Below are 16,256 nucleotides of genomic sequence, written 5' to 3'. Positions count from 1 at the left end.
CGTGGCAGAAGCCGATGTTTCCTCCCACAAGAAGACAGAACTTCACATACAACATTGGCTCTCTGCATCCTCCTTCTCATCCTTGCCGCGTCCGCTGAGTTGTTCGAGCTGCGATCTCTTACAACGACTGAGCAACAACAGCATTGGCTGAATTGATCGAGCAACGCCAGAGACTGGCTCCTCCTGGCAGCAATGCCAAACACCTCGCTTCGGAGGCCACAGAAGGGCTATCGCCGTGGTGGAAAAGTCGCCTACCATGGCATCCGAACACGGACCTTCGCTGCCTCGTCGAGCGCACGGGGCGAGGCGACTTCGATAGACGAAAAATGGGAGCGAACGGCCCTCGCCCACCAGATCGACGAGACCATGGGTTTTGGCCGCTACGACGCCGGCAAGAAGCGCGAAGGCTGGCTCGTCAACGTGCAGCCGACCTCAATTGACGACCCTCGAGTGCCCGGTGGCGGCGGCAGGTCCGCTCTCGACTGCTACTTCATTGAGGAGGACGGATCGACCTTCAAGGCGACACTCGAATACGAACCTTACTTCCTGGTCGCCTGTCGCAAGGGCCACGAAGGCGAGGTGGAAGAATGGTGCAAGAGAGTTCCTGGTGGCGGCGTGGTCAAGTCGATGAGGCGTGTGGAGAAGGAGGATCTGAAGATGCCCAACCACCTGCTCGGCTATCGGCGGACATTTCTCGAGCTGAGGTTCCACAATGTTCAAGATCTGCTGGCAGCAAGGAGAGACATCATGCCGATAGCCGAGAAGAATAAAAAGGGCATGGACGCCATGGATACATACGCCGAGGTCGCAACGTGAGTCTCTGAAGATTTGCCCTCGAAAGTGAGGCTTTGCTGATATGTGATGGAAGGGCCAACGGCAATCTTGATCTATTTGATGACGATTCACGAATTGATGAGCGACGACATAATGCATCCTTTGCGGAAGCGAGCGATTACATTGTTGACATCCGGGAATACGACGTCCCGTACCACGTTAGAGTTATGATAGATTTGGGTAGGTCCAATAAATCCTCCTGAACCCAAAGATCCAGCTGACCCCGGGGCAGATATTCGTGTTGGTAATTGGTATTTTGTTGAAGCCAAGAATGGGGCTACGACGGTCATACGCAACGCAGAGCGACTGGCGCCTGCCGATCCCGTTGTCATGGCGTTCGATATCGAGACGTGCAAAGCCCCGCTGAAGTTCCCCGATGCTGCCGTGGATCAGATCATGATGGTGTCGTACATGATAGATGGCCAGGGGTTCTTAATCACTAACCGCGAGATCGTCTCCGAAGACATTGCCGACTTTGACTACAATCCTAAACCGGAATACCCCGGCCCGTTTATGATCTTCAACGAGCCCGACGAGAAAGCCCTCCTCGAGCGTTTCTTTCTCCATATCAAGGAGGCCCGCCCTACTGTCATTGCCACCTACAACGGCGACTTTTTCGACTGGCCCTTTGTTGAGGCGCGTGCCAGTGTCAACGGCATCGACATGTACCACGAAATCGGGTGGAAAAAGGACACCGAGGACCAGTACAAGAGCAACTACAGCGTTCATATGGACTGCTTCCACTGGGTCAACCGTGACAGTTACCTTCCGCAGGGCAGTCGAGGTCTCAAGGCCGTGACCGTCGCCAAGCTCGGGTACGATCCCGATGAACTCGATCCTGAGCTCATGACGCCATACGCAAGTGAACGCCCGCAGACGCTTGCCGAATACTCGGTTTCCGATGCCGTTGCCACCTACTATCTGTACATGAAATACGTCCACCCGTTTATCTTTTCTCTGTGCACGATTCTGCCTCTGGGTCCTGACGACACATTGCGAAAAGGCACAGGCACCTTGTGCGAAATGCTCCTGATGGTGCAGGCCTACCAGAAGGACATTGTGTTGCCAAACAAACATGTCTCTCCAAGAGAGTCATTCTGGGAAGGGCACCTCCTGGATTCAGAGACCTACGTCGGTGGCCACGTCGAGAGTATCGAGGCGGGTGTGTTCCGGTCTGATATTCCGGTGAATTTTGCCATCGACCCCGGGGCCGTGAACGAGTTGCTACGCGACCTGGACGCAGCTTTGACCTTCAGCATCACCGTCGAAGAGAAGAAATCGATGGATGACGTTACTAACTACGACGAGGTCAAAAAGCAGATTACTGACAAACTGCTAAACCTCAGAGACACGCCCAACCGCAGCGAGCGCCCTCTGATCTATCATCTTGACGTTGCATCCATGTACCCCAACATCATGACAACGAACCGGCTTCAACCAGACTCGATGATCTCCGAATCCGACTGCGCGGCATGCGACTTCAACCGTCCAGGGAAGACGTGCGACAGGAGACTGCCCTGGGCCTGGAGAGGGGAGTACTTGCCCGCAAAACGTGACGAGTACAACATGATCAGACACGCCCTGGAGAATGAAAAGTTTCCGGGCAAGGGCGTCAACAGTGTGATGCGCTCATTTCAAGAGCTGAGTTTGGATGAGCAGGCCAGCATAACCAAGAAAAGACTCCAGCTCTATTCGCAGAAAGTCTACCACAAGATCCATGAATCGACCACCATCATCCGAGAAGCCATCATCTGCCAGCGCGAAAACCCCTTTTACATCAACACTGTGCGCGATTTCCGAGACAGGCGCTACGATTACAAGGGCAAAGCCAAGGTCTGGAAAGGCAAGACGGAAGCTCTGAAGAGCTCAGGTGCTCCCGCCTCGGAAATCGAGAACGCCAAGAAGATGATTGTGCTCTTCGACTCGCTGCAGCTAGCCCACAAAGTTATTCTGAACTCTTTTTACGGCTACGTCATGCGGAAGGGGTCACGGTGGTATTCCATGGAAATGGCTGGTGTGACTTGCCTCACGGGCGCGACAATCATCCAGCTTGCCAGATCACTAGTCGAGCGGCTTGGCCGTCCCCTTGAACTGGATACGGATGGTATTTGGTGCATGCTACCGGCGACATTCCCAGAGAACTTTGCCTTCAAGCTCAAAAACGGCAAGAAACTGGCCGTCTCATACCCCTGTGTCATGTTAAACCACCTGGTGCATGCCAAATTCACCAACCACCAGTACCAGACCTTGGTCGACCCCAAGACGTTCAAGTATGAAACGCACAGCGACAACTCCATCTTTTTCGAAGTTGACGGCCCCTACAAGGCCATGATCCTGCCAACATCAAAGGAGGAGGACAAGAACCTAAAGAAGAGGTATGCCGTCTTCAACGATGACGGTAGTCTCGCAGAATTGAAGGGGTTCGAAGTCAAGCGAAGAGGTGAACTTAAGCTCATCAAGATCTTTCAACAGCAGATTTTCAAATTCTTCTTGGAGGGCACGACTCTGGCCGAGTGCTATGGTGCTGTGGCCAACGTCGCCAACAAATGGCTGGACGTGCTGCACAACAAGGGTTCGACCCTCGCCGACGAGGAACTCATGGACCTCATTTCTGAGAACCGCAGCATGACCAAGACGCTCGAAGAGTACGGTGGTCAGAAGTCGACCTCTATCACCACTGCCAAGCGTCTGGCCGATTTCCTCGGCGAAGGGATGGTCAAAGACAAAGGTTTGAACTGCAAGTTCATCATCTGCTCCAGGCCCAAAAACGCCCCGGTCACCGAGAGGGCCGTTCCCGTCGCCATCTTCTCTGCAGAAGAGGAGACGAAACGCATGTACCTGAAGAAATGGCTGAAAGAGGAACCGGCGGACACAGATCCGAGAGCGCTTCTCGACTGGGACTACTACCTCGAGCGCCTGGGGTCGGTGATCCAGAAACTTATCACAATCCCCGCTGCACTGCAAAAGGTGCGCAACCCAGTGCCGCGTGTGCCGCATCCAGACTGGTTACAGCGGCGGATAAACATCAAAGACGACAAGATGAAGCAAAAGAAGCTTACGGACCTCTTCGGGGCAACAACGAAGGGTGGCCCGTTGGAGGAGATCATTCACAGCAACACCAGCACTCGGCTGGGTGATTTGGAGGACATCGGACAACTGCTGAAACCAAAAACCGTCAGCTCTGCTGTCTCCGCCTCTCAGAAAACGCCAGCAGCTCAGAAACGCAAGTCGCCGGATCCCGCGAACGAGAACCATGATCCCTTCGCTTCCCTCCCAAAGAAGATGCCGTCCCCAAGTGAAGACTATCCAGCTTTCTTGGAGTACCAGAAGCAGAAGTGGAAACTGCAGAAACAGGCACGAGCACGCCGGCGTCATCTCTTTGGTGATCGACGAGGAAACATTCAGAGCAATCTCCAGCAGACATTCCGGAACCAGGCCGAGATGACCTTCAGAAACACCTGGCAGGTGCTTCAGCTCAAAGCTACGGACAGCCCGGGAATCGTCCTTGCATATGTGCTCATCGACGCGAAGATCCACGCCGTCAAGATTAACGTACCACGCCAAGTCTTCCTCAACCTGAAAAGCCGAGATCTTCCCGACATTGAGATTGATGGCTGCCACGTGGAGCAGGTCAACCACACCCTTCCAAATGGACATTCATCAGTGCACTTGTTTAAGCTTACTGTGCCGGAGCAAGTATACTTTGCGGAGGCAGAGAAGTTCTCCTTGCTCTTCAACCATCCCAGCGTCGAAGGGGTGTATGAGAAGCAGGTTCCGCTCAATCTTCGAGCCATTCTACAGCTCGGTAACCGGTGCACGATCGACCAAACCCAGCCCGGCGTACTCGGCAGAGGACTTGACCACGGCTTTGACTTGGCCAGCCTTACCAAGCCCGCAAAGCCCGGGTCGTATCTTGAAGGAACTCGCATGGCCTACATCTACCTCTCTCATATCAGTGCCGGAGAGCGCCAAATCTTTGGGATCTTCTCAACCACAGGCGACCAGGCTCACATTATCATTCAGCAGAAGCACAAAGATGGTGGCCAGGATTTGCCAAACGTCTCTAAACTGTACTCGGATTTCTTTGCCCAAAGGAGCAAAGAGGAGCCCGCGGACTCTACCTGGCAGGAGTGCTTCCCATACCAAGAGAAGCTGAACTTCAAGATCACCCAGGTTACGACGCGCCGCAAGGCGTTCCTCGAGGTCGGAGACGTTGTCAAGAAAATGAGGAAAGAAGAATCTGGCCCGACCATGATGGTAATCCAGTCATCACAGCGCAATCTCCTTGTGCACGACATACCAATCTTGGGCGAATTTCCAGTTATGCCACTCCGGTACGACCAGGCCGACAGTTCTCTGCCACCCCTTTCGTGGCAGACCGTGGCTGCTCGACGATTGCTTAATCACTACCTGAGCTTGAGCTCATGGATCACCCACCTCACTGCCCTGGCCAGATATGGCGATGTCCCGCTGTGCAACCTGGAACGTGACGATCCTCGGTTTTTAATCGACGTGGCCTACGCTCGACGCTTGCAGGCCAACAATGTCGTTCTCTGGTGGTCGCCCAGTCCACGTCCCGACCACGCAGGGTACGAGAAGGATGATGTGATAGGTCCGCTCGACCAAGTCCAGATGCCGTCCGTTAACAACCCCGGCACCTACGCTTCTGTCTGCATCGAACTCGAGGTCCGGAACCTTGCGATCAATACCATCTTGACATCTTCCCTCATCAACGAGCTGGAAGGTGCGGATAGCATATCTTTCAACCCGGCAGCCGACGGGGCATCGGATGAGGACGAGGTCCTGTACTCGGAGAACGCATTTGCCAATGCCGGAGTACAAGTCCTTCGGGAAATGGTCAAGGCTTGGTGGGCTGAGGCTTGCAAGGGATCGACGATGGCCGACATCATGGTGCAACACCTCGTACGCTGGGTCGAGTCTCCTGCTTCATGTCTGTATGATCGGGCACTGCACTACTACGTGCAGATGATGAGCCGCAAAGCCCTCCTCCAACTCATGGCGGACTTCCGCCGCGTCGGATCACAGGTGATCTACGCCAGCGCTAACCGCCTGCTCCTGCAGACGACCAAGTCCGAAGTTGGAAACGCTTATGCCTATGCGCAGTACATCCTCAAGAGCATCAAGGGGAAGCCGCTCTTTCACTTCATCGATCTCGATATCAAAGAGTACTGGGACTACCTCGTATGGTACGACGAATTCAACTACGGTGGCAAAGCCTGTCAAGAAGTCGTCGACAGGGACGAGCAAGACCTCCAGCTGATCATGCACTGGCAAATGACAACGTTCCTCCCCATCCGGCTACAGCCAGTCTTCCGAGACTGGGTGGTTGAGTTCATCGAACTCATGCACGGCATCAAGCGGCCAGCAACAGGTAGCGATCCCACAGCAACACCTCGCCTGACCCAGCTCCCCATCCGGAACGGCAACGCCAGCCTGGCTGAAGATGCCCCAGGCCAAATCATCCTAGGCAAGGTTTATGAGAAGCCTTTAAAGAAGGAAATCGCCAACCTCATCAACACACAGAAGCGCGAACTCCTCCACCCGGAATTGGCAGGCGACTACACCTTCCCATCCTTGCCCGGCTCCCATCTCGCGCACCTGACTCCACATTCAGCCGACCACCGCAATGCCAACCGCAATCCCACCAGTGCCCGCGCGTCGGCCAACCCCGTCCTGGAACTGGTCAAATCCCTGATGCAAGTACTCTCCCTCGACAAGAATATCACGCTAGAAGCCCGCCTGTTGCGCAAGGAACTGCTCGCCCTGTTCGACGTGCGCGAGTTCAGCACCGAGGGCACCTTCCAGAACCCGTCCGAGAGCCTGCGCATCGCCCAGCTGAGCTGCGACAACTGCACCATGGTGCGGGACCTCGACCTCTGCCGCGACGAGGACCTCTTGCCCGCCAACAGCAATCATACCGCCGACAACACCACCACCACCGCCAACGGAGAGACTGGTGGTGGCGGCGCTGCCAATTCGGGGTGGAGCTGGAAATGCCTCTACTGCGAGGCCGAGTACGACCGGAACGAAGTCGAGGAGCGCCTGCTCGCGTCCGTCGAGGCGTTCGTGGCCGAGTGGGCCACCCAGGACCTCAAGTGCGCGCGCTGCGGCGCGCTGCGGGTCAATGAATTCATGGAGCACTGCACGTGTAGCGGGGAGTGGGTGGAGAGCGTCCAGAGGGGGGAGGTGGTGAGACGGTTGGGCGTGTACAGGAATGTGGCGAGGTTTTACGGGCTGAAGATGCTTGGTGATGTGGTGGAGGGGGTGTTTGAGCAGTTGTGAGCTCGCTAGTAGCGAGGATTATCAGGAGAGCACATCGGAGGAGGGCATGCCCATCCATGTATTCAGAAGAAGGGAGTAGGCTCGTCGGTCTGGGACAGGAATGGTCGGCGTTGTGGGAGTTTTGACGGATTTGGATCTATCATTGTCCTGCTAAACTAGTACTAAATCATGCACTTGATCCTTAAGGCTTTACTATCATCGCCTTGGATTTCACATCATGGTAACCTCAACAGCAACTATGGAAAATGGCAGAGAGTGAAGGACAAGCCTTCGCAAAGAGGCAACCCATATTATGTTGACCGTACTTGGTAACAAACACCAGTGTAATATCAGCGCAGCCTGCTCCTTTTTAATTGCCTTCCGTGAGCAAGTGATTATGAAAGGTGTAACAGTGTGCTGTGCATACATCTCCTATATGTGTTCCCTATTTTAGTTGGTTATAGGATAGGAAACATCCGAATTTCTTAGACCGACATTTGAAGCCTGAGGATACTCCTCGGCTGCCCACAAGTTGTCTCTCCAGTCCCCTCGTGCTTGTTTACGTAGCTTCGACCCGGCTCGGAATCAAGCTTTGGTAAACAGTGTCCTCTTCAATGAACCACACGCCATACCACTCCTTAAGAAGAATGGCGGGGTCGCAGTCTTTTTCATCCAAGCGCTTAAACCGAGGCATTTATATGCACCTCGGCGGCTCGCACTGCAATCCGACACTAGGCAGACCATCCCGCCGTCAGAGATGCTCTCGCGTTCAGTTAGAGAGAGGGTTCAATCGCTGGTAGTGCTGCTTCCACTACTGGCATTGCCGTTGACAGACTTGCGCCCCTGCTTATCGATGCTGGGGGCATACTCGGCCACTTCTAAAGGCTCGAGATGTGCCAGATAGGGCATTTTGCAGTATGCCTTGCCGCCACGATGCTTGCAGTTTAGCAGCTGGCAGATATGGCCGTGAGTGCAGGAGTCAAGTCTGCATGCACCACGACGAGTGCAGGGTTGGGACCTGGCGAGCGACTCGAGGGCCGGCAACAACTCCTCTTCGAGACGTCCATGATCGTATTCACAGCGATCGCCGGCGTCGCAGAAGCCGCTCAGATGGAAACTATTGCAGAGCCGCTTCTTGTCAATGCGGGCTTTTAGGCGAACAAGGGTGTCCGCTGCAACTGGAGGCAGGTAGGCATCCAGGCGGTAGTTGTTCCTATTGATCGGAATGGTGCCTTCGGGTACATCCTCCTTTCTAGGGAGTCGGTCCAGTAGAGAGAGTGAGGACTCTGATGGGCTGGTGGGTGTCGGCAGGCCCGAGAACAGGTGTGAACTGCTTTTTGCGCCAGGCTGTGAGTCGCAATGCAGATTCTTGCAACTCTTGCCGTACCGGCATTTACCAATGGAGTTGAACAGACAGATAGGCTTTTGTTGGTCGTTGGGTGAATTTTGTGCTGCGCCCCAGCTTTGCCTGACAGGCGACGGCACTCGTGCAATCACATCTGGAGCCCCAGACGGCAAACCTGAGACCAAAGGTTGCTTTGCAGGCGGGATCGCCTGCGTAGCAGACTTGGCATTGACGTTATGTGAAGTAAGGGGGCGGAATGGAAGCGAGCCTTCTAAGGGAGTACTCCGAAACACGCCACGGAACTCCTCGATGCCCATACCCAGCTTGGTGAACTCTTCATGGAAGTGAATGCCCGGCGAGTTAATAAGGGTGAATTTGGCGCTGTTCCCCATAAAGGGCGCCAGTTCCGAGATGTAGCCCACATCGTGGCAGGCAGCGAGGTAAACGTGCTTGCATTGAGCATTATCAGCGTAAAGGCGCAGCAGGGCACGCACTTTGAAGTCGGCGTTCTCTTTGAGCTGGCCCGCGTCGACAAACTCGGTCAAGCCATAGCATCGATTGAAGCTAGCGATGAAGGGGCCAAGAGATCGACTCTCATTACCGCCCAAACCAACCTTGGAGAGGGCCTTGGAGAGACCAAAGACGTTGGCATAAATGCGGACCATGACCTGGCAGTGCTCCAAGCCCTTGCGCCGCAAGCTTGCCTTGATCTCGTCGTTAAGCATCTGCGCAGCGCTGCTACCGCCTTCGGCACGTTGAGCAATCAGGCTCTCGTTGAAGACGTATCCATCGCCATCAACCAAGACTAAGACGAAAGGATTGCGCTCCTGGTCCCTGGCCATTTGCTTGTATTTTTCTCTGGCCTCTCTCTCCTCTTCATAGTCGCTCTTTAAACGCTTATAGTCGTCGAGCAACACCTCGTATTGATCTAGCAATTGCGAGAGCGCGTCGCTCCTCCGAAATTCAGCGAGCCGGGCCGCAGCCCGGGCGATCTCTTGATCGGTAAGCATGTCTGCGGTGCAGCACCGAAATCGGGGATTACAGAGGCCTGCTCGACGTTAGACACATTCAAACAAAACATATCGAGTCGCTTGCTGAAGCTAAAGGGGGTTGAATTACCTGGCGACGCCCGACGTCACGAAGTCGGGCTGAATCAGGTGGCAGTCGCTGGTCCGCCCGAAATCGGTTTGCTTAAGGGAACTGCAGAGCGAGGGATAAGAACGTGAATTCTGATATGTCCACCTCTAAGTCGCAAAGGAAAGGAAGCAACAGTTAGGGAAAGCATTTGGAAGTTAAGAGGATCCGCGACACAGAACTCAGAACACCGTCGCTGTCGCTGTCGCTGATTGCTGCCAAACAGAGCACCGTTGACATGGCACAAGTCAAGAAAGGCGGTATGTCGGGGCACGAAGAAGGACCCCGCAAAGCTACGCCCTATCGGATTAAGGGGGGGCAATTGGTACCGGTACTTTGCATCTGACACACAACTTGCTGCATCACCTGTACACAGTACGTCTCACGGTGTTTAACCTCGCACAAGATATTGGCGTTTAATCTACCTTAGGTATCCCTCAGACCCTCACCTAAGACACGAACAATAGCTTCTTCGAACTTTCTAAAGCAAGTGGTGGCCATAGATGATCCTGCAGTTCAGATACCTCCGATAGAACACAACGAACGTCGACCACAGAGCCTCGCTATAGCATTTCCGCAGACGATACGTTATCACTTTCCTTTGTGAGGGACCGGCCTTCAACGCAAAGTCGGGTAATGGATGGACTTAGGAACTCATCCAGAATTCATAGCCTTTTGTCATAGACATTGCTAACACTTTTTACAGGAATTCCTCATTTCCTCGTAACACCATATCCAACATCCATGATGCCATGATCCGTCTCCCGCTAATCCAAAGGCGGAGACTCAAGCCAAAAGAAGAAAAAATGGGCTAATTACAGGCACCTGTATCATAAACGCCAGACCCAAACAAATACCTTGTTACATGTCCATCAACAAGACTAAAGCAGCATGACAGCATAACCAGCCACGGCAGCCAATACACCAACGGTAACCATGCTGGCCGATTGTGAGGCGCCCGCGTTCAGACCGAGAAGGCGGCCAAAGGCATCGCCGGCCTGATTGACGGCGTCGGTGGCGTTCTTGAGAGCCACGCACATGTCGCTGAGGTCAAAATTCCTGAGGACGTCGTCGCTGCACTTGTCCTGGGGGTTTGTGCTGTTGGCGTTGCAGGCGCGCACCTTGTTCTCCCAGTTGACGCCGTCGTCGGCGCCGCAGAGGCACTTGACGTCCGAGGCCCCGCACTTGAGGTCCGCGGCCGTCGTCTTCAGGCAGTTGTCGATGCAGTCGGGCAGGGCGCTGATCTTGCCGCCGGGCCCGTCGGCGCCGAAGAAGTCTGATACGGCATTGGAGGCGCCGTTCACCGCGTTGAGCACGTCCGAGACGCCATCAGCCCGTGCCAGAGGGGCGGCGAGGGGAAGGAGGAAGAGGAGGCTCTTGACGATGGAGAACTGCATTTTGAATGGGGTATGTATATAGGTGGGTGGAGATGTGGTTTGGTTTGAAGGTTCTTGGCCCGGATTGGCTGCTGGCCGCTGTTATGGCAGGAAGGTAATCTCAAGAACAAGGAGAACCGTATATCGGAGCGGCTGCACTGCTTGATGGAGGAGGAGCAGAGAAGTTCAAGAGTTTGAATTGCTTGAAGGGCTTATTGGAATGCTTCCAGTAACTGAGACATGGGACCGGAACACTTCCGGAATATATACTCGTGCAGCTCGGACACTGATAACATGTTTGTCGCATTTGGCGTCTCGACCAGGAGACGGATGGTGGAGGCAGACATTGTCAGCCGGCTGTGGTAAGGCTGTGGTTGGCGCAACCGTTCTCGTGCCACACAAACTCCACACGAACTCGACTGCGCCGCCTGGTAAAACGCAAAGATGCGATGTGGCACGGCGTGATCCTTCGACTGGCTGGAACCTCTGGAAACCCTCCTGTTGCCATGCAACCCGCGTTGACACTGGAAGGCCAAGAAGGTCTTTCCTGGAAGCGGTATCGCCTAGGGGAAGGAGGAATCATGAAAGGATGCGATGGCCTGTTGTGTTTGTTGGGAGCAATCGCAAGGTTGGGGTCCGGTGGGGGCTGCCTCGTCCAAATTCTGCTGGGCTGGGTGGGGCCGCCTGCTCCCGGTTCTGGGGCCCTGGGGAGTGGGGACTAGGCAAACGTTATTTTTGTCACGGACCGGATGGCCACCAACCGCAGCCCTCGCTTTTCGGAGGCGAAGTTAGAAAGAGGAAAGTGGTCAGTGCCACAGCAGCTCGGGCTGGATGAGGCTTGCCAAGTCTCCGCTTGTCATATCTGGAAGTGGCTAACGTTAGGCAGCACCAAAGCCATCACTCGAAAGTGACAACGCTGCTGCGAACAATACTGCCCCAAGCGAAGCAGGATTGCTCGGCGAAACCAGATCAATTGTTCAATTGAAGTCAGAAGCCTTCAGGGATCATTGATCAGCCAGAGTTACATTTTTGACCCCAGCAGTCCTTACCTCCGTACGGAGCCCAGCTGGCAGTCTTGCAGATGGAACTTCATCTCGTGCTCCAACTCAATCAATCCACACACAAGCTGCGTGGCAGAGAGGGAATGCGTCAGGGAGGTCTTATAGACCCCCTGAAGTTCGCTGGTTCGATCCCAGCCGCAGCGACATGTTCTTTTTATCGTCCCTTTCCAAGTCAGCTCACACCATTTCATCAACCTCATACACTACGGAGTACAATTCATTGAGTGCTTAGAGCTTTGCCTCGCTCCCACTTCTGTTGCCTTCTGTTAGTCGCAAGCGTGCCGAGGGGGTGCCGAGCCTCCCACTCAATTGCATGGGCTGAAACACTCGATCCGGGGTGTCAAGAGACTGGGAAGGGGCCAAGAGCAACGCCGCAGGCTTGCATCCCCGTGTCTCTTCCGTGGCTCGCTAAGGTGTTGGCAACAAGATGTAGCTAAACCTTACCGTGGCAACGGAGCCCGTTGGCCGTAGTTCGGCAGGGCCGCATCGGGAGGCCCACAGGGGCGGCCGACAGCGCACCCAGGGTAGTGTGGTGACGGAGACTGGGACACACTGCCTCGAGACTGCCAACACACTCACAGCATTCACGCCCCGCAGATCGATGACTTGCCTACCTAATTGCGGTAATATGATGAATCTCGCTGTTGTACGGAGTATGTACAATTGACATACATGCGGATACAGAGTACGAATATTCGTACGGAGTACGTCCTTCGAGTTCCAGCAGCTGAAGGTCTTGGTCACGCTCAGATAGCAGATATTTCTTGGCATCATCCATCAAGGCAGGGTTCAGAATCCCAATCCACCATCTGGGTCATCGGCCGCTTGTATTTCACTTCACCGCCTGAACGTGGCGAAACCAGGCTTCCCATTGTGGCCCCTTGATGCACATCATTGTATCCTTTTTTGCTGGTGTCTAGAGGTGGTGTATAGAACCCGAGATATCCCGAATGTGACAGTTCGGCATGGGGACTCAAACATTTTCAAAGGGTACCATCTTGAGCCTGAGTGTTACCTAGGTCACGCCTCAACAGTTCCACTACCAAGGTACTGCCGCTACCTACACAGTTACACTTTAAACAGGTCTGAACAATCCGCAACAGAAAACACTCAGCTACTGAGCTACATGACCTCGAGTCCTCGGCAGCTCGACTGTGGCTGGCTACCATACCGCGGCACCACCCGGGTACGATGAGTGCTGGTGCTGGTGGTAGCGTGGATAATACAGATATACGGTCTCAACACTCGCCCTGAAGGGGATATGCCCTTGTAGCGGTAGTTGCCCGGATTCACCAAGCAATCAGGCACCCTATTTCCGTTGAAATCAGGCTGGATGCCCAACTATTGACGCTGACCACTGGCCATGACCACCATGTTTGGTCACCTGCATGTCAACCTCTTTGAGCACCCACCCCACAGTGACGGGCAGTCCTTTAGGATGACGCGGTAGAGCAGCACCCCGGCCCGGACGGCTTGGCACAAGCGGATTCTACGGGCGCCGGGCCTGGTCTTCACTGCGGCTCCTAAGTCAAAGGATTGGACCCCAGCACTGGCGGACGTGACGGGCTCCATCCGTGACCATACTTGGTACGTGTACTATGTAGTTGGGTGGGCCATGGTCAGCACCATATCCCCGTCGTCCGGGCCCCAAACCCCCGGACCTGGACCCTGCAGCAATGGCCTGCCGGTGGCTGGAGAAGCCCGAGTAGGGAGCGCCGGGGACTGGCAGCGTGCCTAGCCAGACATGCAACCTGAGGTCTTCGTTGGGGGCCCGGCCCGGAATGGGTGCGTCACGGTCCGGAGATCATAAGTCATCGCTTGCCCTGATAGCAAAAAAGCCTTACGAAGTACACTTTCTGGCGGTGCTGATTGCCGGACGGTCGTTGTACAATACGTGACAGCATGCTCATATACATTACTCGAGCGGCAGGCCAGTACCCCGTTCTGGTGCTAGGAGGTAGGTAGGCAGGCAAAATTCGCTCCATTGTCATAACCTACGAGAATCAAGTTTGGGTCCAGCTCGGGACCCTTGCCGTGGAGAGCTTCCGAGTGAGAGCGGCTCTTGTTGGGTCCTGGCTGGGGGGGTTGGGTGTTGGCGAATGGAATTTCGCCCCTTATAGTATGGTTAGGTACTCATATCTTAGTGCCATTATCGCACCACTTGAACGTCTTAAGCCGAGTATCGGTCCTTCTTGAAATCTTTAGACTGTTAATCGCTTTAAGGGAAAGCAGCTCCTTCCCTTCAAAAGAGGGGTTATACACAGTTCTCGACTCAGGTAGTACTTTATAGGAAGGAATGACTGTCTACAACAACAGGTACCTTCCTACCTAGGTTGGGTTGCGGACTCTACATGTAGATAGGTAGATAAGCTGCTCGTTTCAAACAAAGTGCTCATGATCCATTCTATATCGATTTGTTTCATGGTAGCGAAACTTCCCCAGCTTACATTTTGCCAGGTGATCATGGACGCTGCGTGAGGGCGTGCAATCAACCACTTTTTGACCCATCCTGTGCAGGTAAAGGCTGTGCTATCGAAAAAGGGGTTGTCTGTGAGCAATGTGAAATCAGCTTCACTGGGACCCACACTTACACCGGCGACAGATGAACACAGACAGGCTCGATTCTTCCTCACGTCACCAAAGAACTGGTTTGTAACACGGTCTGTATTAACCCCATCTTCCGGAGTAGCTTTGATACTACATGCGATAGACAGACACAATAATAGAGCCTGAACCAAAACGAGGCGCAAACAGTCTGCCGAGTGAGAGTCTGCCTTCCATGCTATGCTTGCATCTCGATCGGTCCGAACTGACTCAAGAATTAAGATCCTGATTTCTTCGGCTGCATTACCGATTCTGGGCAAAAGCTATGCTTATCACTACTACTCGAGAAACCACTGCAACTTACCCAGAGCTACAATATTGAAGGCAGGAAATCCGGGGACTCGGAATCCGAGCGCGTGACCTCTGATCAAGACAGAGATCCGGCCGAAGCTGATGTGAGGTGTGAGATGATGAGATGCGGTGAAAACACTGACCCATGCCGACCGCTATGTAGCAAGGGAGGGCGCAATTCAATTAATTGAATTGGAAGGCCTATATTTGAAGTTGAATTGACTGGCCAGTGGATATCTGAATTGAAAGTTGAATTGTTTAATTAATTAGCTAGTAGATATCTGAATTGAAAGTTGAATTGATCAATGAATTGCAATTAATTAATCAATCCATATATAACCCTAACCCTAGTTAACCCGCACCCACACATCACTCTTCCAGACCTACCTGACCGTGCTGACCTACCTTCCAACCGCTCAGAATAGCTAGTAATAGCTAAATCGCTCAAAAACGCAAATAAATTCCAATACGTTCGTTTTTCGGAAGGCTGACTAAGCAGAAGTCAAAGACTGCCCCCCTGAATCTGAACTTGCACGTGACGTGTGCCACGGTAAGGACGCGCCTCTGAACGGCTCCGTTGGCGATATACGCGTAAGAAAAGCGCCTAACTGGCTGAGGCTCTGTTTGAACGGCGACGGGAATAGCGGCGACAAGCGTCAGGAGTTGGGAACGTTTGTTTGCCATCGTATTCGTAGCATTGTATTCGTGGATTCGTACTAAGTAGGAAAGATTCGAAGGAAGGAATTGAAGCCTGGGAAAGCCTAGAAAAGTAAGCAAAATTGATCAATTAAGTTGAATTGGGTATAAAACCTAATTGAATTGAAAGATATTTGAAGGCGCCTGATTGAATTGAAAGTTGGAAGGTTCTAATTGAATTGATTGGGTATGAATTGAAATTGCGCCCTCCCTTGCTATGTAGCCTACTGGCCGGAGGCACTGGCCCGTCCCGGAGTATTGGAGCGGATAGCGGCCGGGTCCGGTGCTTGGCTGCTATGCAATGCGGTGAGGTGTTGCCATACCACTTGCCGGTTCTCCTGCATGTTGGAAGAGATATGGTCAATGTTGTGAAGAAGGATTGGTCTGACGGGTGACGACTTGGGAGTGATGGGTCGGCTTCCGACCTTGAGTTGGGAGAACGTTTACGTCGCGGCTATGAGGTGCGGTGCTTCCTTGCGCGGAGTGTTCGGGTCAGCCGCCGTCGATCCATACCTTACATCATGATGTCACGGCATCCAACATACCTTAACTAGGTACCTTACCTGGTATGTAGAAGGTCAGCAGGGTGGTTGCTGACTGGATCTGCTGCTGCTGATTGATCGCTATGGCTTA

General features: G+C 53.7%; 3 protein-coding genes and 1 non-coding gene across 4 annotated transcripts; 2 read left to right on the top strand and 2 right to left on the bottom strand.

Annotated features, from left to right (window-relative positions):
- Nucleotides 1-192: 192 nt before the first annotated feature.
- On the top strand, nucleotides 193-7,137 carry N656DRAFT_768603 (DUF1744-domain-containing protein; the record flags this gene model as incomplete). The annotated part of the gene is made up of 3 exons (XM_064813635.1): nucleotides 193-812; nucleotides 869-1,014; nucleotides 1,052-7,137. The coding sequence occupies 3 exons, from the start codon at nucleotides 193-195 to the stop codon at nucleotides 7,135-7,137; spliced, it is 6,852 nt and encodes a 2,283-aa protein (XP_064670052.1).
- A 1,499-nt stretch (nucleotides 7,138-8,636) lies between these two features.
- N656DRAFT_753415 (uncharacterized protein) lies at nucleotides 8,637-9,855 on the bottom strand (the record flags this gene model as incomplete). Its single annotated transcript, XM_064813062.1, has 2 exons — nucleotides 9,581-9,855; nucleotides 8,637-9,509 (listed from the first exon to the last, which is right to left on the bottom strand). A coding segment is annotated over exon 2 (834 nt), but the record flags the coding sequence as incomplete, so codon positions are not given.
- Nucleotides 9,856-10,476: 621 nt separating this feature from the next.
- Nucleotides 10,477-10,992, bottom strand: N656DRAFT_768601 (uncharacterized protein; the record flags this gene model as incomplete). The annotated part of the gene is made up of 1 exon (XM_064813634.1): nucleotides 10,477-10,992. One exon carries the CDS (start codon nucleotides 10,990-10,992, stop codon nucleotides 10,477-10,479), a length of 516 nt encoding a protein of 171 aa, XP_064670050.1.
- A 1,103-nt stretch (nucleotides 10,993-12,095) lies between these two features.
- N656DRAFT_t80 lies at nucleotides 12,096-12,176 on the top strand. The gene has a single exon. It is a non-coding gene; the product is annotated as a tRNA-Pro (tRNA).
- Nucleotides 12,177-16,256: the final 4,080 nt, after the last annotated feature.

This window comes from Canariomyces notabilis (assembly GCF_033297395.1).
Source record: "Canariomyces notabilis strain CBS 508.74 unplaced genomic scaffold N656scaffold_11, whole genome shotgun sequence".
Classification (NCBI taxonomy): Eukaryota; Fungi; Ascomycota; class Sordariomycetes; order Sordariales; family Chaetomiaceae; genus Canariomyces; species Canariomyces notabilis.
Note: the sequence above shows the minus strand (reverse complement) of the source record. Positions and strands in the feature narration are given on the sequence as shown.